General features: G+C 42.6%; 1 protein-coding gene across 3 annotated transcripts in view; it reads right to left on the minus strand.

The window, feature by feature from the left end:
• ADAM33 (ADAM metallopeptidase domain 33) overlaps positions 1–26551 on the minus strand; it is a 102026-nt gene that overhangs the window by 52820 nt on the left and 22655 nt on the right. For 2 of the 3 annotated variants that reach the window (XM_061583563.1, XM_061583565.1), the window contains 2 exons: positions 23589–23665; positions 3204–3282 (listed from right to left, as the gene is read on the minus strand). In XM_061583563.1, coding sequence (XP_061439547.1) covers positions 3204–3282; positions 23589–23665 — 156 coding nt within the window. The remainder of the gene's footprint in view (positions 1–3203; positions 3283–23588; positions 23666–26551) is intronic. The other variant, XM_061583564.1, reaches the window with a different exon arrangement.

Genomic DNA, 26551 nt, shown 5'->3' on the forward strand with positions numbered 1-26551 from the left:
CAGCTTTGATTTTTGTTAGATCCTGAAAAAGCATTTGATAATTTGAATTGGAAATTTATGTTTCAGGTTTTGGAGGAAATGGATTTTGGAGACAATTTTATAAAATGAATTAGATCGATTTATACATCTCAGAAGGCTCAGATAATTGTTAATGGAGATTTAACGGATTCATGTGAAATACAAAAGGGTACAAGACAGGGATGTCCATTATCTCCCCTTTTATTTATTCTGGTCTTAGAAGTGCTGCTTAGAGATATAAGGCAAGACAAAAGGATTTCAGGATTAAAGATAAAAAAAGAAGAATATAAATTGAGAGCATTTGCTGATGATTTGATAATTGTATTAGAAAACCCTTTGGAAGGAATTAATGTATTGATGGACAAATTAAAAGAATTTGGACCGTTAGCAGGATTTAAGATCAACAATCAAAAAACAAAGATGTTGGTGAAAAATTTAACTTTAAGGGAACAGCAAGAGTTAATGGACAAGACAGATTTTACAATAGAGAAAAAGTTGAAATATTTAGGTATCATTATAACAAATAAAAATTCAAAGTTGTTTCATAATAATTATGAAAAATTATGGACAGAGATTAAGAAAGATCTGCTAAAATGGGATAAACTACAATTGTCATTAATGGGTAGAATATCTGTGATAAAAATGAATGTATTACCGAGAATGATGTTTTTGTTTCAAACAATACCTGTCATATCCTCTGATTTACCTTTTAAACAATGGCAAAAAGATATCTCTAAATTTGTATGGCAAGGGAAAAAACCAAGAGTCAAATTTAAACTACTACAAGACGCCAAAGAAAGAGGAGGACTGGGATTACCAAATCTGAGACTTTATTTTGCTGCCTGCTGTCTAGTCTGGATAAAGGAATGGATTTTATTGAGGAATAAAAGACTACTGGATTTGGAGGGCCATAATCTGAAGTGGGGATGGCATGGATATCTATGGTATGACAAAGTAAAAGTAAATGTAGACTTTAATAATCATTTTATAAGACGTCCTCTGTTGAAAATATGGAATAGATATAAACCAAGGTTTTATTCGAAAATACCATTATGTGTCTCAAGTCAAGAAGCGTTCTACAGAAGAGAAATGGCTGGAAAAGAGAAATGGTTAACTTATCAAGAACTATTAGAAAATGTACATGGAGAATATATAATGAAAGAGAGAGAACAACTGACAAAGGAAGGATACAGTTCTCAATGGTTTGCCTATTTACAATTGTTAGAAAGATATAAAATGGACAAGAAAATGTATGGGTTTGAAATAAGTAAATCTGATTTTGAAATAGGTTTGTGTACAAATGATGAAAATATAATTGCGAAAATGTATAAACTCTTACTGAAAATGGAGATGGAGGAAGAACAAGTAAAAGAGTGTATGGTAAAGTGGGCAAAAAATGTTGGTTATAACATACAAATGGATCAATGGGAAAATATGTGGAAAAAAGGCTTGAGATTTACACTATGCTATAATCTTAAAGAAAATTTCTATAAAATGATGTACCGTTGGTACATGACTCCAGAAAAGTTGTCAAAAATGTATAGTAATGTTTCTAATGTTTGTTGGAAATGTAAACAACAAGAAGGATCATTTTATCATATGTGGTGGCTGTGTAAAATGGCAAAATCATTTTGGGCACAGATAGGTAGGATGATGCAAAAAATTCTAAAGATAAATATTCAGTCAAAACCAGATTTTTTTTAATTGGGTTTTATGGATAAACAAATAGAAAAGAAATATGGAAGAATAATATTATATATAATTACGGCAGCAAGATTATTATATGCACAAAAGTGGAAAATGGAATCTACACCAACAACGGAAGAATGGCTATTGAAATTAATGGACTTAGTAGAGATGGATAAATTAACATGTTTACTTAGAGAAAAATCGACAGATACATTTCTTAAGGAATGGAAGCCTCTCTTAGACTTTTTGTTGAAAGATCAAAATAAAATGATGATATTGGGATTTGACGATTAACTAAGACAGCCTATGGAGAAAAGTGATTCTGTATGTATACATTAAGGGACAGGTTTGATGTATATTATATACTTATAGCTGATCTGCGACAAATCGGAAGTCAACTATTTTACTTTTATTTTTTGTTGTTGTATTGTTATGTTTTTTGACTTTGTTTTGTTTGTCTTTTGAAAAAAATTGAATAAAAAAATTATTAAAAAAAGAAAAAAGTATATACATTTTTGTACTCATTACTTGGCTAGAGAACTGCACTGCAAAATTCAGAGAAGTGCAAACTTCGAAGGACAGCCAAGTTTTGGTTCGTGCATAGTTTTGGAAAATGCAAATTAGGTAGTTTCACCTGTAAATGTGAACTGAATCAGATTTCTCCCGCATTCCTAGCTACTTGGACCACCGGTGTTAGAACTGGGTCTAATAAGGCCCTTAGACTACAAACCTAGTCCTTTGTGAAGTGGGGGGGGGGAGACACGCAAAATAGGGCAAACACTCAGCACCTCCCAATAGCATCTCTCTCTTGCCATCAACTTGAAAATATGTGCCCATGCATATATAATATTACAAAGCCAATAATATTACAAAGGGAAAGGGTCCAGTGTTAAAACTGCTACATCTGGTTTTACCCTTCTTTTTAAATAAACTAAAATGTTGGCTCAACAGCTCAGACTGCCGAATTGTGCAGCACATGAGCAATTCACCACACACAGTGTTTACAAAAGCAGATGATCTGTGTTAGAGATCATCCTTAGATGATTTTCTCTGGGTGTCTCCACCAAATGGGGAGGCTCATTTGGCTACTAGGGAAAGGGCCTTTTCAGTGGGAGCACCCACATGGAATGCCCTCCCCAGAGAGGCTCACTTGTTGCCTGTTGCCTTCCTGGCGGTCTTATCAGCACCAGGCAAAAACCTATTCATTTTTCCAAGCCTTTTAAACTTTGAACTGTTCAGTCACTGAATTTTAGATCTGCTGCATACTTTTAGTGACACCAGGTCTGTCTTGGCTGCTGAAACTTTTATGCTGGAATCTTTTTGTTGTGTTTTAATATTCTGTGGTTACTATTGTTGTGCATGTTTTGTTATGTAAGCCACTCAGAAAATACTGTTATTTGGCCATGTATAAATGTGGTTAAATAAAGGAATAAATACTATTTTAATGCTGCAAAATCCACCATCACTACCTTCACAGTCTTACACATCTTACTTACAGTGTGGTTGAGTGACACAGTTACTGCCTGCCCATCTGCCGTATAATGCGTCTCCGTGTAATCTGGTGACAGCAGCCTGCTGGAAAATGAATCGAGGGAGAGAGAGAGAGAGAGCGCACAGGTTTGGAAGAAATATGCATTATTATGCTCCTCTTTTTAAAATTATTTATTTCATTTATGCATCGGTACCGATGAAGCATCTTGAAGCCATTTCACAATACAATAAAATCCATATGCACAACAATTACACACATAAAAACAATTTCAAAGAAATTCAGATACTGATATATCAAAGAAATTCAGATTCCTTTTTTAAAAATCTCTGTTGCACTGAATTGACATGGACTTCCCTAGGAAAAGGGACTGATTATAAAATCACTCTGGGGATTGCAGCTCTGTGGAGGGAATTAGGGGGGTCTCCTAACAACTCTCAGCACCCTTAACAAACTTTAGCTCCTAGGATTCTTTGGGAGAAGCCATGACTGTTTAAAGGGGCATGATACTGCTGTAAATGTATAGTTCAGATGTAGTCCGAAAAAGAAACAACCTTTTGGCCGTTAGGAAAGTTATTGATTTATTTTGTTATTGTCATTAGAAATGCAATGAAATTATGAACGTTTTTCAAAAAAGGGAAAGTGACATGGAAATGTATTGAAAAGTGCAGAATGAACTAATGATTAACAGGAAGACATAGAAACACCCTACCAGGACGGATGCTCACTGTCATATAACTTCCCTGCATACAACTCAGAATTTGAATACCGCTTACCAAGAAAACTCTGTTCATAGGGTTGCCATAAGTCGGAATCGACTGGAAGGCAGTCCATGCCATTCCAAAGGCCAGATATAATCTAACCTCCATGTTAGCTTTATGCAAGCAAATCAGGATGAATGCTCAGTAAATAGGCCCTTTGGAGGAGTGTGCTTTGAAACAACCACCATTTCCCCCAAATTCTGCAGCCACTTGAACCGACGCCACCTCAGAATGATGCCTTGGACTCGAGTGACCAGGAACTCCCCCCTCCCAGCTATCTCCAGAACACAAAACACTGCCAAAAGGGTCAGTTGAAGAACTGCCTTAAATGGCGCGGAGTGGCAGTGCTATCACAAGACAGGCACCAGAGCAGCCGGCAAAGATCTTCTCTCTGCTGATCTAGCCATCTCCAGGCTGCCTTTCCACGGGTCAGGCTTCGAAGGCATGCATTTGGCATGAATCACAGTTTCCCCCCCCTCCAAAATACCACTTAGATTAACTCCTCGTGCCCTTCCGCTGGGTTCCTGTCTGAGGGCTCTCTGTCTGGAGACAGAAACTGCAAGCCACAGGATGATTTCAGAAGAAAAAAACCCTTCATATCCAGGTTGATTCTTAGTCACCACTGTACTGGGTACTATTTTTTTTTCTAAAAAAAATAGTCACAATTTCTACAACCAGGAAAGCCAGCTTATGTGGCTGTGCCAATTAAGGAAATGTGAGTACCAACCCTGTAGCCAGGAGTTCTTGCTAGATGGAACACCCACATTTCAAGGTGGGGCATTTTGGGGGGAGGGGGGAGAATGTGAGGGCCAAGCCAGAGGAAGGGAAAGGCAGTGACCTCCCCCTTCAATCCTCTTCCATGGAGAGAGTGCATTCACTCACATAATGAGCTATGTAAAGGTCAAGAACACATGGAATTAAATGACTAGCATAAAAAGAAAGTTAAGGATACAGTGAATACCCAAACTCCTTGAAGATTCCTTCTTCTAGTCTTGTTCCTGACCTTTAGATTGCCCTTTCTGTTGGACAATCAAGGGAAAACCTTTTTTAAGTGGTTACTATATACAGGATTAACTAAGCAATCATGGAAAGCAAATGGATTTTTTAAACTGGTTGTTGGGTTGATTTTTCTGCCCAGAAACCTGAAGAGGCCTTATGCTGAGCTGTACACTTTGGGAAAACCAGAAATTAGGCCTGTTACACCCTAGGTGACCAGCCAGCCAGATAACTGTAGCGTGCACAGCAGTGTTTATATTCTTCTAGGGCTGTTTTCATCCTTTGCCATCAACTATGCATGAAAAAGAAGAAAACAATAGCCACTTTAATTGATAGTGAGTGCTTGAAAAGGTTAAAGGGTAACAAGATATTTTTCCAGATCACTTTAAGTTATTTGCAATATGCATCCAATCCTGCACTACTCATAATAACTGCAAAATAAACAAATTCTTACTACTTACTGCAAGGAAACAAACATGCTTCTTTATTGCTGGCTGGGTAGAAAACACAATTGAAACTGAAACTGAAAAACACAGCAAAGGAAAATCCAAGGGGTGGCATCTACCTCCAGCCCGTAATATAAAGTTCTAATATTTAACGCTTCAGGGATCATGTTACTATGCTGACTGTATTTTTTTGTGGGGTGGGGGGTTTCCAGGATCATTTAATTATGGGGTGATTGTGGTCATGAACAATCCACCCTCAGTCAGGAAAAGTCTTGAGTGAGCAAATTGTTGGGGCTCTTCCAGATGAGGCTTTTGTTGTGCACTCACCTTGTCTTATTCACTGATTTTTTCAGAGAGCCTTATTCTTAAATTGGTCCTGTTCTTAAAACAAGCTGTCATTCTTTAAATGGAGGCTGCTATGTTCTGTCATGCCACAAATTAAAAATACAATTCCCCCCCCCAAAAAAAAAATCCAGAGGGGAGATGCACTCATTTGTCATACCTTGACTACAGGGCTGTTGAATATATTGGCTGATTTGCATAATTCTGGACACCAAAGCATCAGGACTTGGAGAGCCAAGATAACAAAATCGATTTGACTACACTTGGCAATTGATCACATAATTCATGTTCAATTGTTCATCTAATCCAGCATCCTGTTTCCCACAGTGTCCAATAAGGTTCCTTCAGGGAGCCCACAAGCAAGGAATGAAAGTAACAGCCCTCGCCTGCTGTTTGCTCTCCTAACTGGCATAGCAAGATACATTGCCTTAGCATGTGGAGGCTCCATTTTAGCTATCATGACTAACAACAATTGGTAGATGTCTCTTCTTCTATGAATCCCATCATCACCATCATCATCACCACCAACAACAACATCATCATCATCCCTGTCCATTAAGCCATGCTGGCTGTGACTGATGAGAGCAACAACTGCAGGGGGTTGGACTTGATGGCCTTCTAGGCCCCTTTCAACTCTACTATTATATGATTCTATGAATTTGTCTCATCTCTTTTTAAAGCCATCCAAGCCAACGGCTGACACCAGCAGTTCTGAGAAAGAGCAGCCCTTGCTGTTATCTACTGAGCCTACCCAACCCAACCCAAGGCAGCAGCCCCCCCTAAAAAAAACCAGTTGCACTGAATCACATTGCAGCCTTTTTTTCCCCACAGCTGCCTGCTGTCTCTCAGCAGCCTTCCTGGGAGGCTCAAGGTCTGACATGCAACTCAGCTTTGCCACTGACAAATCACTTCCTGATGTTGGAATGGACAATAAAAACCCAGGAATGGAGACAAGAACATGAACCAAAAGCAGAATCTGAGATGAACACGGAGCCTTCCCCCCTCCCCTTTCAGATCATCAACGGGGGAGAAAACAGGCCCTTCAGAGGGGGGGAGTTGGTGCGATCTGCCCTGTAACTTTGAGAAGGGAGATGCTGGAATGCGAGGTTTCTGTAGGACTGGCCCCAGGCATTCAGGTGATGGAAGTGAAAATCCAAGAGGTGCCCGCCATTCATTTCAGTTAAGATAGGGGCAGAACTCAGGGGAGAGTTTTTCTGAGCAAGCCTCACTGAAAGGAACAAGAGCTGTGTGTGAATGGGAACCAGGTAGGACTTTGGGGGGCAAAGGAGCAAGAGGGCCCCCAAAGACATAGGGATGTCCCACCAGGTCTAAGTCCCACCAGGCATCTCTCTCTGCCCCTCGGTACTCTCTCTAGCCCATACTAGTCCTACTTTTGCATCCTCCTCAAGGGTTTTTGCCTGGCCAGAATATGTCTTGAACTCAGATGATGCCTCATGTTTGTCTGGAAGGAGGATGAGGGGGATGACTCTCTGTAGAAACTAGCCTGCTGGACAAAGGTAAAATTTATATTCATTGCTCCGCCCACTTTTGCCTCCAGCCCCACCCACCAGTTGCATGAGGCCCCCAGGAGGTTGCCCAGAAGGGAATGTGGCCCTTGGACTTAAAAAAGTTCCCCAGCCCTGGCTTATTTTATTTATTTATTTATTACATTTATATACCGCCCCATAGCTGAAGCTCTCTGGGCGGTTTACAGCAATTAAAAACAATAGAAACAAATATACAGATTTGAAAACACAAAAAACAATTTAAAAACACAATTTAAAAACACGCATTTTGTAGTAAGTGAGGTATGAGTGAAAACTGCTTGCAAAAACGTAGACATGAAATTGCATAAGGGCATGTATATAAGAAGAAATTTGCAGTAAAATGCAGAAATGTGGAGAACGGAACTTCAGAAAGAAAAACTGAAACTGACAAATTCACCCATCCCTAGCAGGAACTGATGGTAGTTTGTAGTCCAGAATATATGGAGGGTCACAAGTTGGCGAAGGCTGACCTAATGCTGTGTTTCCAAACCATGTCCCACAAAAAAGAAATTAAATACTTCAAAGACTCCCATGAGCTCAACTCTTGCCAAAGGAGGATCCATAGCAGAATTACCCATGCCTAGGAGAGACTCCCAGTTGTGCCTCTTTGTGAGTCCCTGCATGGGGTTTGTCTCCTCCCAGTCAGAAAGTATGCCCAGAGCAGTTAATTGAGAAGAAACAGGAGTGGAAATTGTATCCTTTCAGCGATGGGTCATATGGAACCTCACATAGCCCTAACAGTAAACCCTGTTCAGGTTTTAGAGTGCAGCAGTGTTTGGGGGTTACATTTTTAAAGGAACATACATGCCTCAGTTATAAGGATGGGCAAATCAGTCAATTTCAACAAGCCTTTTAAGTAGAGACCGTTTCCCAGTCTGGGTCTGTACTGGAATTGCTTTTTGATGTGTTTTTAAAGCTTTTTTTGTAATGTTTTGAAAGATGTGTTGTTTCAAAATATTTTAAAATCTGTTTTAAAGATGTTTTAGAGTATTTTTAGTGTTTGCCGCCCTGGGCTCCTACTGGGAGAAAGGGAGAGATATAAATTTAATTAATCGATTAATTAAGTTTTGTTTCTCTCCATTTCCCATTTTTCCAATCTTCAGTTCTCCGGAGTTCCACATCAATTTGCAATTTTTAAAAAAGACCTGATGAAAATTCTTCAGCACTTTAATGCAAATTCCTCCTAACAGAACACATTTTAAATGCCATTTTGCAAAGCAATTTTTCTTTACAAATATGAGGATTTTTATGTACACTTTACCCTCATATACCTATTTTTATGCACATTCCTTGGCTGGAAAACAGCATTGCAAAAGTCAGAGAAGTGAATTTTCAAAGGATGACTCTGTTTTGGTTTGCATATTGTTTCAGAAAGTGTGCATTAGGCAGGTTTGTCTTTAAATGTGAACTGAATCAAATTTCTCCTTAATCCTTAACTCAGTTACCAGTAGTTTGTGAAATGTGGGCCTTGGCGTCATAGAATCACAGAATAGTAGAGTTGGAAGGGGCCTATATCAAGTCCATACCGACTATCACTTTCCCAACTTTAAAACTGCTCATTTCTATAAACTTGCTGAGATTGTGTTCAGCATCAAATCAGAATTTGTTGGCAGGCGAGACTACATCCATTCTGTCTAGATTTAAAGGTCCCCACCCTGAAAACGCAGGATATGGTTTGGTGGTTCATTGCAGTATCCAGAAAATATCAGCGTTATGCTACTAAGACAAGCAAGCTCGTAGCCCTTAAGGTTCCCCTACACTGAGCAGCGGCTTGGGAATAGGAAAGACCATGTATCCCACCTTCAGCTCCTTGGTGGAAAGGTGGGATATAAATTAAATAATAAAATAGATCATCTTCTAGAACATCTCCTGCTCTATGAAGTGTGTATAGGTACCCTGCACACATGCACAAACCCTCCTCTGTTAACTGTAGACCAATTTCCAGCATCTGAAGGTTCATAAAGAGATGAACGAACATGTCAGGAGCAGTTGTTTCTCTGACTCTATATTTACTGGGCAACTTTGGCAACTTCCTAGAGGAAGCCATGCACATCACAGCAGGAAACTTTCTCTACCCCCCTGGTTGTTTTATTTTGTTCTACAGTCATCCCAAGAATATCGTAATGCTTGTGGTGTTCCACCTTGTGCAGACCGCATCGCAGACTGGGCCAATCACCTTGCTGAGCTGGCACACACTCTCTCATCTGCACCTCCAGCGCCATAGACTTCTCAGCAAGCAGATAAAATCAGCCTGTTCCAGATCTCACTGTCCATGTTTAGGGAGAGAGAACAAAGCATATCCACATTTTGGCAACATAAACGATCAGGTTTTAAAATTAAGACAGAATCCTGGAACCACAGGACAACTCGCTTGTAAAAAACAAACAAATGCTGGACACATTCATGGAGGGCAGAACTATGAATGACACTTAGGAGAGCTAGCTAAATGGAACCTCCTTGACCAGATGCAGTTTACCGAGTACCAAATGCTGGGGGTAAATGACAGGAGGTGACTGGTTCTTTCATGCCGATCACTCCTCCTATCCAGCTCTACTGCTCTCACAGTGCGTTCCTATCTATGTCTGTGCAGCACTGAGTATCAGGGGGGCTCACCCCTTATATACCCAGTTGATCACTGCACTCTGCAGGTGAGGGCCTCCTGCAGATACCTTCTTATCAGAAGGTCAGTTCCACACAACATAGGAAGCAGACCTTTCATGTTGCGGCACCGACACTTTGGAATTCCCTCCCTTTAAATATTAGACAGCTGCCTTCTCTGTTATCCTTTCGGCACTTATTGAAGACCTTCTTTCAACAAGCCCTTTAAGTAGAGACCTTATCCCAGTATGCGCCTGTGCCGGAACTGCTTTTTCAGATGTTTTGCTTTTAAGATGTTTTTAAAGCTGTATTGTTTTAAAGATGCCTTTAGTATTTTATCACTTGTTTGCCACCCTAAGCTCCTTCTGGGAGGAAGGGTAGGACATGAATTAAATAAATAAATAATAAACTGGACAGCAGCCTCGGCCACCCTAAAGTTTCCTGCATTCATAAAAATACTCTGCACATTCTCTTTGCTGCCCTTGGGACTGAAGTCTCTGCCACCGCACCCATCCCATGCGATGCTTCATTCCTCCCCTTCTCTTTTTCCCAATATGTCCACAAACCCCACCTTTTCTGTGAAAGCTTTGGCTTGCCCAATTTTCATTTTAATTTATTAGGGTTCACTTATAGACAACTTGTGGTCCCCAGAACCAGAGCTTGGAAAAGTTACTTTTTTGAACTACAACTCCCATCAGCCCCAGCCAGCATGGCCACTGGATTGGGCTGATGGGAGTTGTAGTTCAAAAACGTAACTTTTCCAAGCTCTGCCCAGAACACAGCTTCCCGACATTGTCACCAGAGTTCCCTAGGAAGAGGAACTGGTTGTTAAATCACTCTGACAACTGTAGCTTTGTGGAGGGGAATAGGGATCTCCTAAAACCTCTCAGCACTTGTAGTAACAGACTACAGCTCCCAGGATGCTTTGGGGTAAGCCATGACTGTTAAAGAGGTAAGTTAGTACTTGAAATGTACGGTGGCTTGCTTTAGTTAGGATTGAGGCTATCATTTGTCTGCTGCGCCTTCAACACAAATTTTTGTCACCAGGACGGCTAGCAAAGTGACAAAGTGGTACAAAAGGAAAGGAAATTTAAGAACAGGAAGATGCAGCCGCCGCATGCAAACTGATAAGAGCAAATCAAAAAGAAGAAACAGCCCAGACAGTTAAGACTCACTGCTCTGTGTTAAAGAATGCTTACATTTGCAGTTCTTAAAAGCCTGGGAAAATAGGAATGTTTTTGTCTGGACCCCTAAATTATCATAACAAGAACTCCAGGCAGGCCTCATTCCAGAGGAAATTCCAACCTGTGGTTTTTTAAAAAATAAATAGATAGATAAATAATATGCCTAGTCAGGGGTGGAGGCAGGTAAGGGGCGGGGCCTAGCAAGGTTCTTTGTCACATCAGGGGGTAATGCCTGGTGGATTTTTTTTTTGGGGGGGGGAACAAATAGGACCTTCTCAGCTGAAAATGCCCGCTTTCGATTAAAATGCATAAGGCAGCTTACGGATTGAATAAAACTAAGACCTATGTTGTATGAAACCGTATGTTCAAAGAAGATCCAGATGGTGGGACTTATTCCTCAAGATTTTTTGGGGGAAAGGCTGGTTTAAACTTTAAATAGTGGAGAGTGGTGTGAGACTAGACCCGAATGTGGGTTTTATTCTGCAAAATACAGCTGCCAAACCTACAGTGAAAATACCTTGTGAGCAGATAAAACATCTCTGTTGGCAACCCTGGTGCAGGCTAGTGGTGCCTGATGCCCACTGGGACTGGCAAGGCAGAAGGCAGGGAGGCCAACACTAGATGAGCCAGAGTCAAGGACAGGCAGAGTTGCCACCAACCCGCCCATTGGCTGTACGTAAGAATGCAGGCCGGTGGGGGCTGGCTGAGGGCAGACTAAAGTTAGAAGGGCAGTTCCCCCTTTGCCCTAATAGACTGGTCTCCACTAGCTGATCCCCACACAGCCATGAAGCTCACGGGTGACCTTGGGCCAGTCCCTGCCTCTCAGCCTCAGAAGAAGGCAATGGTAAACCCCCTCTGAATACCGCTTACCATGAAAACCCTATTCAGAGGGTCACCATAAGTCAGGATCAACTTGAAGGCAGTCTTTTCTACTGAGACCGACAAACTTGGCTTTGTTGTTAAGTTACTCCCTTCTGTTTTTCCCAGCGTTATTGTCTTTTCTAGTGAATCATGTCTTCTCATTATGTGTCCAAAGGATGATAACCTCAGTTTCATCATTTTAGCTTCTAGTGACAGTTCTGGTTTAATTTGTTCTAACCCCCACTGGTATAGCACAGTGGGGAGGAGAGCCTGGCTGGGAGTCTGGAGTCTGTGAGTTCAAATCCCGCTCATGTCTCCTGGGTGTTAAAGGCCAGCTAAAGATCACTCCCACAGGGAGTGGCTCAGGGGTGACGTGCCCTGCCACCTGTGCAGCTGTGGGCAAGCTGCATAGTCCCAAGGAGCCCAGTTGCCGCCCAGCTGGCAGTTGTGGACAAAGAAGGGGCTCGCTTGTACAGCTGTGGCAAGCTGAGCAGGCCCTAGACAGCTGGGGAGGACTGGCCTCAGAGGGAGGCAATGATAAACCCCCTCTGAATACCGCTTACCATGAAATCCCTGTTCATAGGGTAGCCATAAGTCGGGATCGACTTGAAGGCAGTGCATTTACCTTTCCACTGGCTCAGGCCAAGGAGGGTGCTGTCCATGGAACAAGATCAGAAACAGGTACCCCCCTCCCCACGCCATCCCTGTACTAAGCCAAACATCTCTCTCCTCTCTGTCTTTTCTTAGTTACTTTGGAGAGAACAAGGGAGAGGTCCTGCACGCTCTTCAACCTTAGCAATCCTTTCCAAGATCAAGTCTATCTCCCAAACACTTCCTACCTCGGCTGGGCTCCAAGTTCAGCGAGGTTTTTCTGCAGGGGTGCTGGCAACAGTAATGTGCACGAACAGAGTCTCGACTCTTAATTTGTTTTCCTCTTCTTCCCTCCTCGCCTCTCCCCACCTCCACCCCTGTCGAAAAATCCATGGGTGTATAAAAGACATGAAATAACATTCCAGAATCCCCAGCAAGTGGAGGGTTATGGAGCCAAAGGAAACGTGGTTCAGGAGACAGCAGTGTTGCTGGCAGCAGGGCAAGATCCAAAAGAACTCCGGAAATTGTTTCCGAGAGACAGAAGTAACCACAAACTCGAAAACTGTGCAACGTTATCCCTCATGTTGTGAGAGAAGATGCTAGGTTTGAAAACTAGTGTTTTCATTTTGCCTTCCCGATAATGTCTCCTCAGCACTGTTATGGATGGGTAAAGTAAACTGGTCTAGGCAAGCTCAGCTAGGCAAGAAGCAGAAACGAAACACATTGAGATCAACTTCTCTGCGAGTTCTGCAGCTCCTTGTCAGATAGCTGAGATCTAAGGTCTTGCAAGGTGGATGGGAATAGGGAAATCAGTTCATCTAGTATTGTTATTATTATATATGTATGTATGTGTTTATTATTACATTTCTATCTCCCCTCCCCTCGCAGTTTTATCCTCACAACAACCCTGTGAGGTAGGTTACACTGAGAGGCAGTGACTGGCACAAGGTCACCCAGCGAGCTTCATGGCTGAGTGGGGATTTGAACCGTGGTCTCCCAGGCCCTAGTCTGACACTTTGACCACTACATGAAAAGGGCATAATGATGTTGTGATTGTAGGGCTATGTCTTGAGCTGCAAATTATAAGGTCACATCTACAGCATGCACTTAAAGCACATGGATCCCCCCTCCAATTTTTTTGGGGAACTATAGTTTGCCCCTCCCAGAGCTACAATTCCCAGGATTCTTTGGAGGAACCCACACACTTTAATGTGATTTAATGTATGACATGGATGTGATGTGGCTAAGTTTGCCATTTGCTGTGATTGTCTTTTGTCTTTGCAAAACTGTTCAAACAAGCAACTCTGAAGTATCCACCACCTCAGTGGATGTAAGAAAAGTTTGGACCAGCTGACTATAAAGCTTACAAACAAAGACTGCAACACTTGTGCTCTCAGCTCTTTGTAGGCAGTTGCTGTATTGTTCCGAGTAATTATGATTCCAGCTAAAGAAATGCTTTCAATTTAACAATGCACATTTTATTCCACTTCAACCCCACAGGAGAGGTTTTGCAAGCAGCCCTTACACTTGAGCCAATAATTCCCATCACCCCCTCCAGAATGGAAGTAGGAACCAAAGCGCTCCATGAGAGGGTGCACGGCAGGAAGCCATTCAAGGAGACACAGAAAGAACTGGCACCCCGGAGCAGCAGCCATTTTGAAACCAGTTCTCGCAAGAGCTGCCCCGTGCCAAGGAAAAAATGTTTTGCTCCACCCTTCATCCTCCCAGGTTTTTGTTTTTGCAAAATGTTTGCAGCAGTCACTAGATTACACCCTGCCCCTAATCCCAAACCAGTTCTTGGAACAGAAAAACCACTTTATGGGGTATTTCAAAGCCAAAAAGCCAATCACATAGTCAGAGAGAGCTCAAATCTAAAGCAGTGGGGAATCAGGCTGGAACATCAACTGTACGCTTAGGCTCAAATCCTATACGTGTCTGGGAGTGAGACCCATTGAACTCAGTGGGGCTTACTTCCAAGTAGACACGAACAGGAACACACTGTTATTTATCAGGAGAGAAAACCTAGTTCTAGTTCCTATGAAAATGATTTACAGATTTTTATAACTTTCATGTCTGATGACCCATTTTTGCAAGTTTGTATTTCTGTTTCTTTAATGTATTCTCCTTGATTTTTTGTGTTACGTTGTTCTTTGTTTTAACTGGGCACCACACGAGTCTCGGGGATAGGAATGAATTAATAATAATAATAGTCATAGTTACACTTACATACGGCTGTCCCAAACCAAACAGCTGGATTTGGGAAGTTCCCATGATCAGGATGGGTGTCACTTCCCCTGGAGGGCAAAAAGTCTAGGGAGGGCCCAGGAATGGAAACAAACTCCATTGTAATGTTGTTAGTCATATTCTCTCTGTCTCTCTACACATTTTTAACACAACTGTTTTATAATTTCTGGTCAGGCTGTTGTCCACGCACTGGTAACCTCCAGGCTGGATTACTGTATTGAGCTCTATGTGGGGCTGGGGCTGTCCTTGAGATTGGTCCAGAAGCTGCAGCTGGTGCAAAATGGGGTGGTGAGACTGCTCACTGGAGCAGGGTATTGCCAACATGTCACCCCGCTGCTGAAAGAATTGCACTGGCTGCCCATTTGCTACCAGGCCAAGTTCAAGGTTCCAGTTTTGGTGTACAAAGCCCTATACAGCTCGGGACCAGGATACCTGAAAAACCGTCTTACCCCTTATATACCCAGCCGATCACTGTGCTCTGCAGCTGAGGCCTCCTGCAGATACCATCTTATCAGGAGGTTCATTCTGCACAACATAGGAAGAGGACCTTTAGTGTGGCGGCACCTACCCTGTAGAATTCTCTCCCCTTAAATATTAGGCAGGCGCCGTCTCTGCTATCTTTTTGGCGCCTTTGGAAGACTTTCCTCTTTCAACAAACCTTTTCAGTTGAGACCTATCCCAGTCTGCATCTGTGTTAGAATTGCTTTTAATATGTTTTCTTTAATAATAGGTTTTTAACCTTTTTTTTTTAAAAAAAAAGATGTTTTTAAAGCTTTTTTAAAATGTTTTTAACGTTGTTTTGTTTTAATGTATTTTAAGGCCTTTTTATGATGTTTTAAAGTGTTTTTAGCGTTTCTGTTTGCCACCCTGGGCTCCTGCTGGAAGGGCGGGATATAAATTCAAATAATAAATAAATAAATAATTTGGCCCATCCATTTTTATCTGTTTTGCTCTTGCCACCCACACCTCTCTGTGAATTATCCCCATTTCACAGAAGGGCTATCCAAACAGACCCAGAAGAAAATTTTTGCACAAACTGTAAAAATCAGATGGTGGATGTTTTCAAAACGAACTGGAGGATGAGGGTTGTCTACCCCCATCCTTCTTCGCTTAGAAGTCCACATTCTGATGCTCTCCGGATGTTGTGGGCTACAACTTCCATCAGCCCCAGCCAGGGTGAGGACAGCATTTTCTCTAAACCACGCCCACTTCATCATATGTGGTGTCAAATTTGCAGCAGTGTCTTTACCTGCCACGCAAGGAGAATTATGCACCTTAAAGTGTATTCCCAATTGTTCCTTGAGTGCCCTTTACATTTATTTATTTAATTTATATCCTGCTCTTCCTCCTAGAAGGAATCCAGGGCGGCAAACAAAAACACTAAAAGCACTCTAAAACATCTTAAAAGGAAACGGACCTTTAGTGTAGTGGCACCGACCCTGTGGAATTCCCTCCCCTTAAATATTAGGCAGGCGCCATCTCTGCTATCTTTTCGGCGCCTTTTGAAGACTTTCCTCTTTCAACAAGCCTTTTAAGTTGAGACCTTATCCCAGTCTGTGTCTGTGTTAGAATTGTTTAATATTTTTAATAATGTTTTTAACTCTTTTTAAGGTTGTTTTTTTAAATGTTGTTAATGCTGTTTTGTGTTAACGTATTTTAAGATCTGTTTTCATGATGTTTTAAAGTTTTTTGGTGCTTTGTTTGCCGCCCGGAGGAAGGGCGGGATACAAATTAAATAAATAAATAAATAAATAAATAAATAAAAAGAAAATACTTATGTTATTTATTTATTATTTGATTTATATCCTGCCCTTCCTCCCAGCAGGAGCCCAGATTTACTTTAAAACATATTAAAACAAAACATCTTTTAAAACATCATTTTTTTAAAAAAAAACAGCTTTAAAAGCATCTTCAAAACAATTCTAACACAGATGCAGACTGGGATAAGGTCTACTTAAAAGGCTTGTTGAAAGAGGCGCCGAAAAGGTAACAGAGATGGCGCCTGTCTAATATTTAAGGGGAGGGAGTTCCACAGAGTAGGTGCCACCACACTAAAGGTCCATTTCCTATGTTGTGCGGAACGGACCTCCTGATAAGATAGTACCTGCAGGAGGCCCTCACCTGCAGAGCGCAGTGATCAACTGGGGATATAAGAGGTAAGACGATCTTTCAGGTATCCTGGTCCCAAGCTTCATAGGGCTTTGTACACCAAAACCTTGAACTTGGCCTGGTACCATTTGTCACCATAGACCAGTCCCACTGCGATTGGTTCCTCTCAGGAGCTCCAATCCCTTCTGAAAGCAGGGGTTGCAATCAGCAGCACCAATCAGATACACTCCAGAGTTCTGGATCAGGAGCCGGAGGGTTCAGCCAATCCTTGCCGAAAGCTGTGATCAGCACTGACTGCAACGCCCATTAGGACCAGCTTCAAGCTCATTCTTTAGGCAGCTTGAGTTCAAGCCAGTCTGCAAGAGGAACATTTTTCCTTTGCCTGCATGGTTTAAAATCGAATCATGCAGGCAAAAGGAAATCCTTCACCTGGCATCCCTTATCTGGGGGGGGGGGGGTACAAGGTTGGCATAGGCTGTTCTAGGCTGCACCACGTCAGATTACAGGTGGAACTCATATATTAAGCACTCAGCCCCAAGCATGACTGAGCATAACAACAAATGCCAGAGGGAAGGAGAGGCTAGAACTCTTCTTCCATATATAGGAATTAATTTCTTTATTGGAGCAGAGAAGACCGTCCTGAAAGCCCTCCCCGCCTCCTCGCTATGGTTGTCTGCAATGGTACAGTTCCAACACAGGATGAGCACTTGAGTGAGAATTACATCTCAAAGTTTTGTCAATAAACAGAAGGCAATAAAGTAGCCCAGTGGCAGAGGATCTGCCTTGCATGCAGATGATGCCAGGTTCAATCCCCAACAGCATCTCCAGGGGTGGGAGAGAACACAGTCTGGAAACCCTGGAGAACCTCTGCCTCTCAGTGCAGACATTACTGAGCAAGCTGCACCAATGGTTGTCAGACTCAATGTAAGGCAGTGTCCTATGTTCCTAACTATTATCCAAATGAGAAAATCGTATTTTAATGTAATATTTCGTAACTTGTTTTTCTAAACATGATATGGGCATAAGGAATTCCGCAAAAAGGCCTGGCATTAATGAGAATACACAGTTAAATCTGTTTACTTGTGTGGAAGTTAAATCAAGCTAGGCAGATCTGACTGCAGATTTCTCCCCCCCCCAAAAAAAAAAATCAGCTTGAGGACTAAGGACAAGAGAAATAATAGCTTGGCCAAGATCACCCAGTAAAATCTCTCCCTGTAGAGTTGGGACATGAGCTCAGCTTTCCCTGGAATATGTCTAATTTATTTATTTACGTAGACTTAAGGGAATGCTACCGCATAACACAAAGTTCCCCAAGAAGCTTACAATATGAGTAACAAATAAGTAAAAAAACAATGGTTACATTACAGGTTCCTCCAGACTGACACTGTTTTGAGGGAGGGATTCAAGCACATACCATACATGTAAGTTTGCACAATGAAAGCGGGTTATAGCACTTAAACAAAAGAAGACTTTCTGCAGTGAAGAACGTGACCGTGTAATGCATTGAAAAGTGTGGGATAAAACCACTAGAAAAGTGAATTTTAAAAAAAAACACCAGCAAGCAAATTAGGATGAATGCTCATTGCCATATACGGGCCTCACAAACAAACGGAAGAGATGCTCAATAAAGACCAGACACAGTCTAATCTCTGTGTAAGCTTTGTGCAAATAAATCAAAACGACTGCTTAATAAGGACCGGACGTAGTCTCACCACAAATAGGCAGAAACAAAGAGATCCCAACACAAGCAGAAGACTTTCCTCCTTGTCTTCCTCAGAGTGGAAGATGGAGCTTTAAAGTCCAAGTTCTTTTCCTGCGCACATGCGGTCATTTCTCTTTTAAGCTCCACCTGGTCCTGGTTGCCCTGAGGCACACCAACAGAGCCCCCTTCCCTTGCGTGAATTCCCAGAGATTTGCAGGACCCGGCCAAGCCTGGCTGCAGAAACGCAAACAAACCTGACAGACTCTCTCCCCTGCTGCGCGCAGCTTTCCCCAAAATCAAAAACAGCTCCATTTTTTATGATCGTGCATTTTGACAGGACTGAAGTTAACAGCCAAAAGGGAAGGTGAGCTAGGGGATAAGGAGGGACTTGGGGAGAGTCCAGCTCAGACTGTTAATATCGCAAATCAGCCTTCGCCAAGTTGGTGCCCTCCAGATGCTTTGGACTACAACTCCCATCAGCCCCAGCCATCACCCCCTGCCTCCCAGGAAGAACATCATGGCAAGCGAGTGGCCAACTTGGCCCCAAATAACTGATGGGAGTTTCCTTCTCCCGTTCCTTTCAGAAATACGTTCTTAGGAACTTTGTAGCTAAGAATTTCTGTCTGAGTTTGCTTTCTTCCTCCTTCCTCCCAAACCCCTTTCATTGTACGTAGTGTCTTTTTTATTTATTATTTATTGGTTGGTTGGTTGTTTAAAGTTTTTAGACTGTAAGACTCTGAGAGCACAGATTATCGTAAGCTACTCTGGGAGCCTTTTTCAGCTGACAAGCAGAGTTTAAAAAACACTTTAAATAGACAGAAAGATAGATTGTATTTAGAAGAATACATGCTTCTATCCATGGAAGTTCCATTTAGAGCAAGGGTAGGGAACCCTCAAATTCAGAGCTCAAATGCGGCCCTCCAGGCCTCTCTATCTAGCCCTCGGGAGTTTCCCCAGATCACACCTCAAGGCTACACTCCCTATGCCCACGCCAGAGCTTGGAAAAGTTACTTTTTTAAACTACAATTCCCATCAGCCCCAGCCAGCATGGCCACTGGATTGGGCTGATGGGAGTTGTAGTTCAAAAAAGTAACTTTTCCAAGCTCTGCACCTTCACCAGCCCCTCTCCATAACCTCCTCAAGGGCTTTTGCTGGCTAGTATGTGTCCTTAGACTATGATAATGCCTCTTGCTTGCCTAGGTGGAGGAGAGAGATCTATGTGCACGCAAAGAAACCTCTGACTTTTGCTGTACAATAGGGCCCCGTTTTACAGCGCTTCGCTTTACGGCACTTCGCTAGTGCAGCGGTCTCAATTAGACGCCATTAGACTAAAGCCCCACTCATACGGCACTTGTTAAGCTTTTACGGCGGTTTTCACTTTTCAGCAGGGGTCCGGAACATAACCCGCCGTATGAGTGGGGCCCTACTGTACAAAGACATGAGTCAGATCCATTGTTCCATCCACTTTTCCCTCTGTCCCAGCCCAACACTGGCATGCAGTCTCTGGAAGGCTGGCCGAAAGGAATGTAGCCCTTGGGCTGAAAAGGTTTCCCCTTCGTGATTCACAGAATGGATAGGATGACCTGCCACGAATCTGTCCAATCCTTTCCAAAAGCCATATATGCAAGTCTGGCAAAGCTCCCCAAGTGGTCAGTCCAGATTCAGTGGGAGTCTGTCCCTGCCCTGCCACTTGGAGCACAGCCAAGGACTGTACCTGGAGGCTTCAACATGCAAGGCATGCACTCATACTTGAATCGAAGTGAGCAAATGTTTTTGCAAGAGGATATTATTTATTTTTTATTTATTTTTATTTTATTTTATTAGATTTCTAAACCGCCCTATAGCTTTCTAGCTCTCAGGGCGGTGTACAAAAGGTAAAAACAGATTAAAATACAATAAACATGATAACAATACACTGTAAAATATAGAAACAAAATCAAGACAAAGACAAATTAAAATAAAATTAAATTAAATTAAAATGCCTGAGCAAAGAGGTAGGTCTTTACCTGGCGCCGAAAGGATAACAAAGAAGGCGCCAGGCGTATCTCATCAGGCAGGGCGTTCCATAGCTCGGGGGCCACCACTGAGAAGGCCCTAGTTCTGGTTATTACTCTCCGGGCCCCCATATGCGTTGGAACCCAGAGAAGGGCCTTCGATGTCAAGCTATGTCAAATGAGCCAGACGTTTCCAGAAGATCTGGTATCACGCCCTGTCCCAGAACACTTAAAAAAACTAACCTTTTAAATATACCGTATATTCCGGCGTATAAGACGACTGGGCATATAAGACGACCCCCAACTTTTCCAGTTAAAATATAGAGTTTGGGATATACTCGCCGTATAAGACTACCCCTGCTTATGACATGCAGGTACTTAGCAGGAAAACTGTCACTTATAAACTTATAAATATTAATATTTGGATTGTCCAGTTGTTTTGTTTTTGTTCCTAGGAATTACCACCAAAAACTGGGGAAAGATGTGAGAAATCTTTTTTTTAAAAGCAACATTAAATGCCTAGACTCTAGTTTCCAACACTATGGAGTATTTATTGATTGATTAAGAGAATTTATATCCTGCCCTTTTGCTGTTAAAAACAGAGCTCAGCACAGCTTACAAATATAGTAAAAACAATAAAAATACACAATCAGAGAAAAACAAGCCAAAATGTTAGGAAAAGGAGTCTTTCACACCACATGCTCAGTTCTAAATACCGTTGCAGCAAGTTTTACAAGTTCCTCCAGTATTCCACTGGTGCAGGCACTCAGACATTCAAAGTACTGTATGTTTCTTAGGTTTTATAAAAGCAGAGCTTTGCTTAACTCAAAATTTCTTCTCCCTTTGATAACCACATCTACACAGGTTCCACCTCCATACTCAAAATGAAACTGAGCCTGGAAGTGTACAACAACCCCACACATACCTTGCTAATTCGATTATCAATGCCAGGATGTCTGTCTTATCGACTACTCTCCTGCTCCCCCACCACACACACACACACACCGGGCATCATGAAAGACCCAGTCCTGGGCTCAGAAAGAAAATAAATATCTGGTCCTCTTCAAAGTATTGATAAGCCTCTTGTTTTAATTGAAATAATAATTATAAATTCTTGTTCTTATCACTAATGGGAGTTAATTATCTTGCATATGCTGCTGTTGCTTCTATGGCTGTAACGGAGTGAGGTTAAAGATAAGTGAAATGCAAATAGGAAAAAAAAATACAGAAGGCAGTAACACTTTCCTAAATGTAATACCATACCAACCACAACAAGATTCCTATAAGGCAAAAAACTAAGCATCTCACAACCAGTCAGGATTCCTAACCAAAAACCAAAAATAGGATAAATGAAGAAATATGTATATAAGCATAACTATCAAATATATTTATTATTTACACAAACTGTAAAGATATTTATAGTGCAATCCTAAATTTATTTATTCAGAAGCAAGTCCCAGCGTATTCAATGGGGCTTACTCAAACAGGGACAGAAATGCAACCTCAAGTGATAAGCAACTTCATTCACACAACCCAAAATTCCGAATCATGCCACTTTACACTGTTTTGCAACTGTTTATACTTGTTTTTATGGTTATTGGATTTTAAATGGCTTTATTTCTTGTTGTGAGCTGCCTTGGTTTCCAACCCTACCTCACAGGGGTGTTGGAAAGACTCCATACACACACGCACACACTGCAGATGTATAAATACATACAGCCCATATAATAGTTTATTGTCAAACCAATTGGTCATTGCAGAAAAATCAGTATTAGTTTTTTAAAAATCAGTATTAGTTTTTTAAAAATCAGTATTAGTTTCCTACAGAATAAAAACTGCAATACCTAAGTAAGCCCTGCCTACTTACTTTAAAATAGGACTGGGGGGGGGGGGTAGAAAGAGAACACAAACACAATTCTTTTTTACATTCACTCTAAAGTCCCATTGATTTTCAGCACATTCATAATCATGTCTACTCAAAAGTAATTCCTACTGAATTCAATAGGATTTACTCTGGACATATGGGATTAGCACTGTTTTTACCCCCAAAAGCAACTATTGGGAAGGTTTTCAAAACACTGCCCAGGATCTGACTCCTACACACAACAGGGGGGAAAACTGAAATGTATATACCTACCCAATTTATGAGATTTTCAGATAAACAGGAGCGGAAACCACCATTTTCTGGCCTCGCAATGAGGTTTTGCAGACACTGCCACCAAACAAACACTTCACTGATTGGCTGAAATCCTGAACGGGCGGGGTTAAAGCTACGAAGTGCTATACAGTAGTTTAAAAAAAGATTTAACCGGGGGGGGGGGTGCCTGACGTTTTTATATATATCTTGAGAACCGCACCACCTAGAAACTTAATTTTTTTTTTAAATGAAAGCTGAGAATCCGGGCCACCTAAGGGGCTAGCCGGGCGCCGGGTGGCATGCTTAGAATCCGGGTAAAACCCAGCTATCCGGGCAATATGGCAACCCTAATAAGACGACACCCGGCGTATAAGACGACCCCTGACTTTGGAGAAGATTTTCCAGGGTTAAAAAGTCATCTTATACGCCGGAATATACGGTATATATAAATATATATATACATACACACACACACATTCCCCTATACACACCCGTGACACCACATTTTTGCAATACGATGTCATACATTTCTGTGCCATGACACCTCTCTCTCTCTCTTTCTCTCTCCTCTCTCTCTCTTCCAAAATCACAGATTCTTCAGCAGACCAATCATCCCTACAACTCCCATTGTCCCTGACCATGGGCTCTGCTGAGTGGGGCTGGTGAGAGTCCAGGAATATCTGGAGAGCCACAAGCCATCCATTCCTCTGCCCCGTTCATCACTGGCAGCAGCAGAACGGACTCTGCAAAATAAGCAAGTTTATACAAACATCCTTAATCGGCACGGCATATTTGCATTATAAGATTCAGCATCTCTGGATGCAGAATTTTGACCTTCTTTGAGTTCTTGATGAGCCTGGTCTTGACATAACATACTTACTGGTTTTTTTCTAGCACCAGAAGAAGCTTCCTGCCCTCCACAGTCACCTCCAGTTCTCCACGAGCAGGGTGTGCAGTCTGCAGAAGAGTGGGGGCAGGGAGAGAGAGAGAGAGGAATTAGTTCACCATTCAACACCTATTTATTTATTTTTGCATTTATATCCTGTCTTTTCTCCAAAGAACTCAAGGTGGCGCACATGGTCATCCTACCTCTCCATCTTATCCCTCACAACAATGCTGTGAAGTAGGTTGGACTGAGAGATGGTGACTGGGCCAAGGTCATGCAGCTAGCTTCATGGCTAGGTGGGGATTTGAACCCTGGTCACACAGGTCCTAGCCCAACACTCTAACCACTGCACCACACTGGCTCTCTTTTTGGTGCTGGCTTCCAGTGATTTCCCCATTCTAGGCAAAGTGCTAAAATCTGGTGCCAGACAGGTACCCCACTGATGCCTGCCCCCACACCTGGGACAGAAGGAAAGGAGGAACAGAGCTGGGTATCAGCAGCTCAGTAGGAACCCTAGGGATTACACAAGAGGTGAAATGTCACAGGAGGTAAGGCTGAATCTTGTGGGAGAGGTCCAATTAATATCCATACCTGCCATGGTTATGCACTTAACCATAGTCAAAAATCAGAGGACAAGGGGGCTGGACTCGATGGCCTCATAGGCCCCTTCCAACTCTAATATTCTATGAAAACAGGGAACCAGTTTGCATATACATCGGCATATGTAGTTGGAGCAACTCCTCTATGCAGAAAGGTCACAACATTTGGGGGCTTTTTAAAGTTAACAGGTGAGTCAGAGGGGCATGATACAGGTATATACAATTATGCACAGGGTGGAGAAAGTGCATAGAGAAAAATTTCTCTCCCTCTCATATAATACTAGAACTTGGGGCCATCCAATCAAAAACAAAATGTTGGAAGATTCAGGACAAACTTATTCATGCTGCACAGAGTTGAACAGCTGAACTCACGTAATGACGGTCACCCACTTGGATGACTTTACAAATTACAGAGGGCCAGGCTCCTAGCCAGTGGCTCCTAGCCATGTTGCTTATGTTATACTTCCACGGTCAGAGGCAGTATGCTTTTGAATACCAGTTGCTGGGAATCACAGGCTCCTAATGGGGCCCCGTACAAACCATGCAGTAGGGTGGGGGACAGATTATGCAACCCTGCTTTTGACTAAAGGGCACCAAACATTACCAGCCCAAGGTCACACAAGGTCAGTTGTTGGGGGGCGAAAGCAAGTCTATCCCTCTCTCTCTCTCTCTCTCCACACACACACACACACACACACACACACGCACAGAGAGAGAGAGAGAATAATAATAATAATAATAATAATAAAATTAATAATAAAATTTTATTTATCAGACGCCCATCTGTCCGACTGAACGGACACTCTGGGCGACGTACAATATAAAATACAATATAAAATACAATCTGCTCATATACATAATCATCACATTATTAATATCATAACATCTCATCTGAAGACCATCTTACATTAATACAGTGTAAAACCTAACCCACCCCAGAGATCCCATAGGCCTGCCTGAAGAGCCAGGTCTTCAAGGCTCGGCAAAAAGTCAACAGGGAGGGGGCATGCCGGAGGTCAAAGGGAAGTAAGTTCCAGAGGGTGGGGGCCACGATCGAAAAAGCCCTCTCCCTGGTCCGCACCAACCTAGTTGTCTTCGTCGGTGGGACCGAGAGAAGGTCCTGTGAGGCTGATCTCGTTTGGCGGCATATTTGGTGATACTGGAGGCGCTCCTTCAGATACACTGGGCCGGAACCGTATAGGGTTTTAAAGGTTAATACCAACACCTTGAATTGGGCCCAGTATACAAGAGAGAGAGTGTGTGTAGTGTAGTGTAGTGGCATATTCAGAAGTGCAGGGTCTTTTTATGATAGTCACAGCTCCGTCCTTCATTCTCTGGCTTGCTCTCCATTGTCATCTCCACACTCCTCAGTCCTTCCCACACGCACTTTCTTCCACAATAGCAGATGTCCCTAGAAGCCAATCAGCATGAAAGGGAAGGTGTGTGTTAGCTACTGAGAAGAGTCTTCTCCCCAGCTGGCTCATCTCATTTCACTCTGGCTCCAATCGCCAGGACAGGACAAGGAAACACATTTTAAGGTTCTTATCAATGGCTAACACACTCCTCTTTCATTCTGCTTGGCCTATAGGACGCGAGAGACATAGTGACCTGGCCAGGACTTTGCTCCCAAAAAAGCAAGGGGTCTAAGACCCCATGAGACCCCAGATGACTACAACTTTGTGCGTTCTCTCTGTGCATTTTGTCTCCCGCTGGCTCCTCCTCTACCTCCGGGTGACTACAAGATGCATCATCATAGCAGAGACTAAAAACAGGCGCCTCAGCTTCCAGGCACCAGATGACAAACAGGTGTTTAAAAATAAAAAATAACCGCGAGAGCTGAAGAGATGGGGAAAGCACTGAGTCAGCCTCCCAGGCGCGCCAAGAGTCTGGCAGCTCTTGCTGGGTTGTGGAGGAGTTTTTGCAGGAGAGAGAGAGAGAGAGAGAGAGAGAGAGAGAGAGAGAGAGAGAGAGAGAGAGAGAGAGAGAGAGAGAGAGAGAGAAAAGACTCAGGAGCGAGGTTTTCACACTGCGGAGAGAGAGAGAGCCAGACCTGGGAAAGGGGTTTTGGCTGAACGTCTCTGGAGCAACAGATGCTGGAGAAAGATGGTTGGGGACAGGGCCATCGCCGTCATGGCTTCCTCACCAATTTTCTAGAAGGTTCTCTATGGCTGGCCACTGTCAGAAACAGAATACAGGGCGAAATGGATCCACTTTGGTATCTGACCTAGGAGGGCTCTGCTTCTGTGCTCCCCTCTCTGGTCAAGGGGATGGGGAACCCGTGGCCCTCTGGATGTGATCGGGACTGCAGTCCTCACCACCCCTGGCCATTGATCACGCTGGCTGGGGAGCATCTGGAAT

The sequence above is a fragment of the Rhineura floridana genome, chromosome 9, assembly GCF_030035675.1.
Source record: "Rhineura floridana isolate rRhiFlo1 chromosome 9, rRhiFlo1.hap2, whole genome shotgun sequence".
NCBI classification, from domain to species: Eukaryota; Metazoa; Chordata; class Lepidosauria; order Squamata; family Rhineuridae; genus Rhineura; species Rhineura floridana.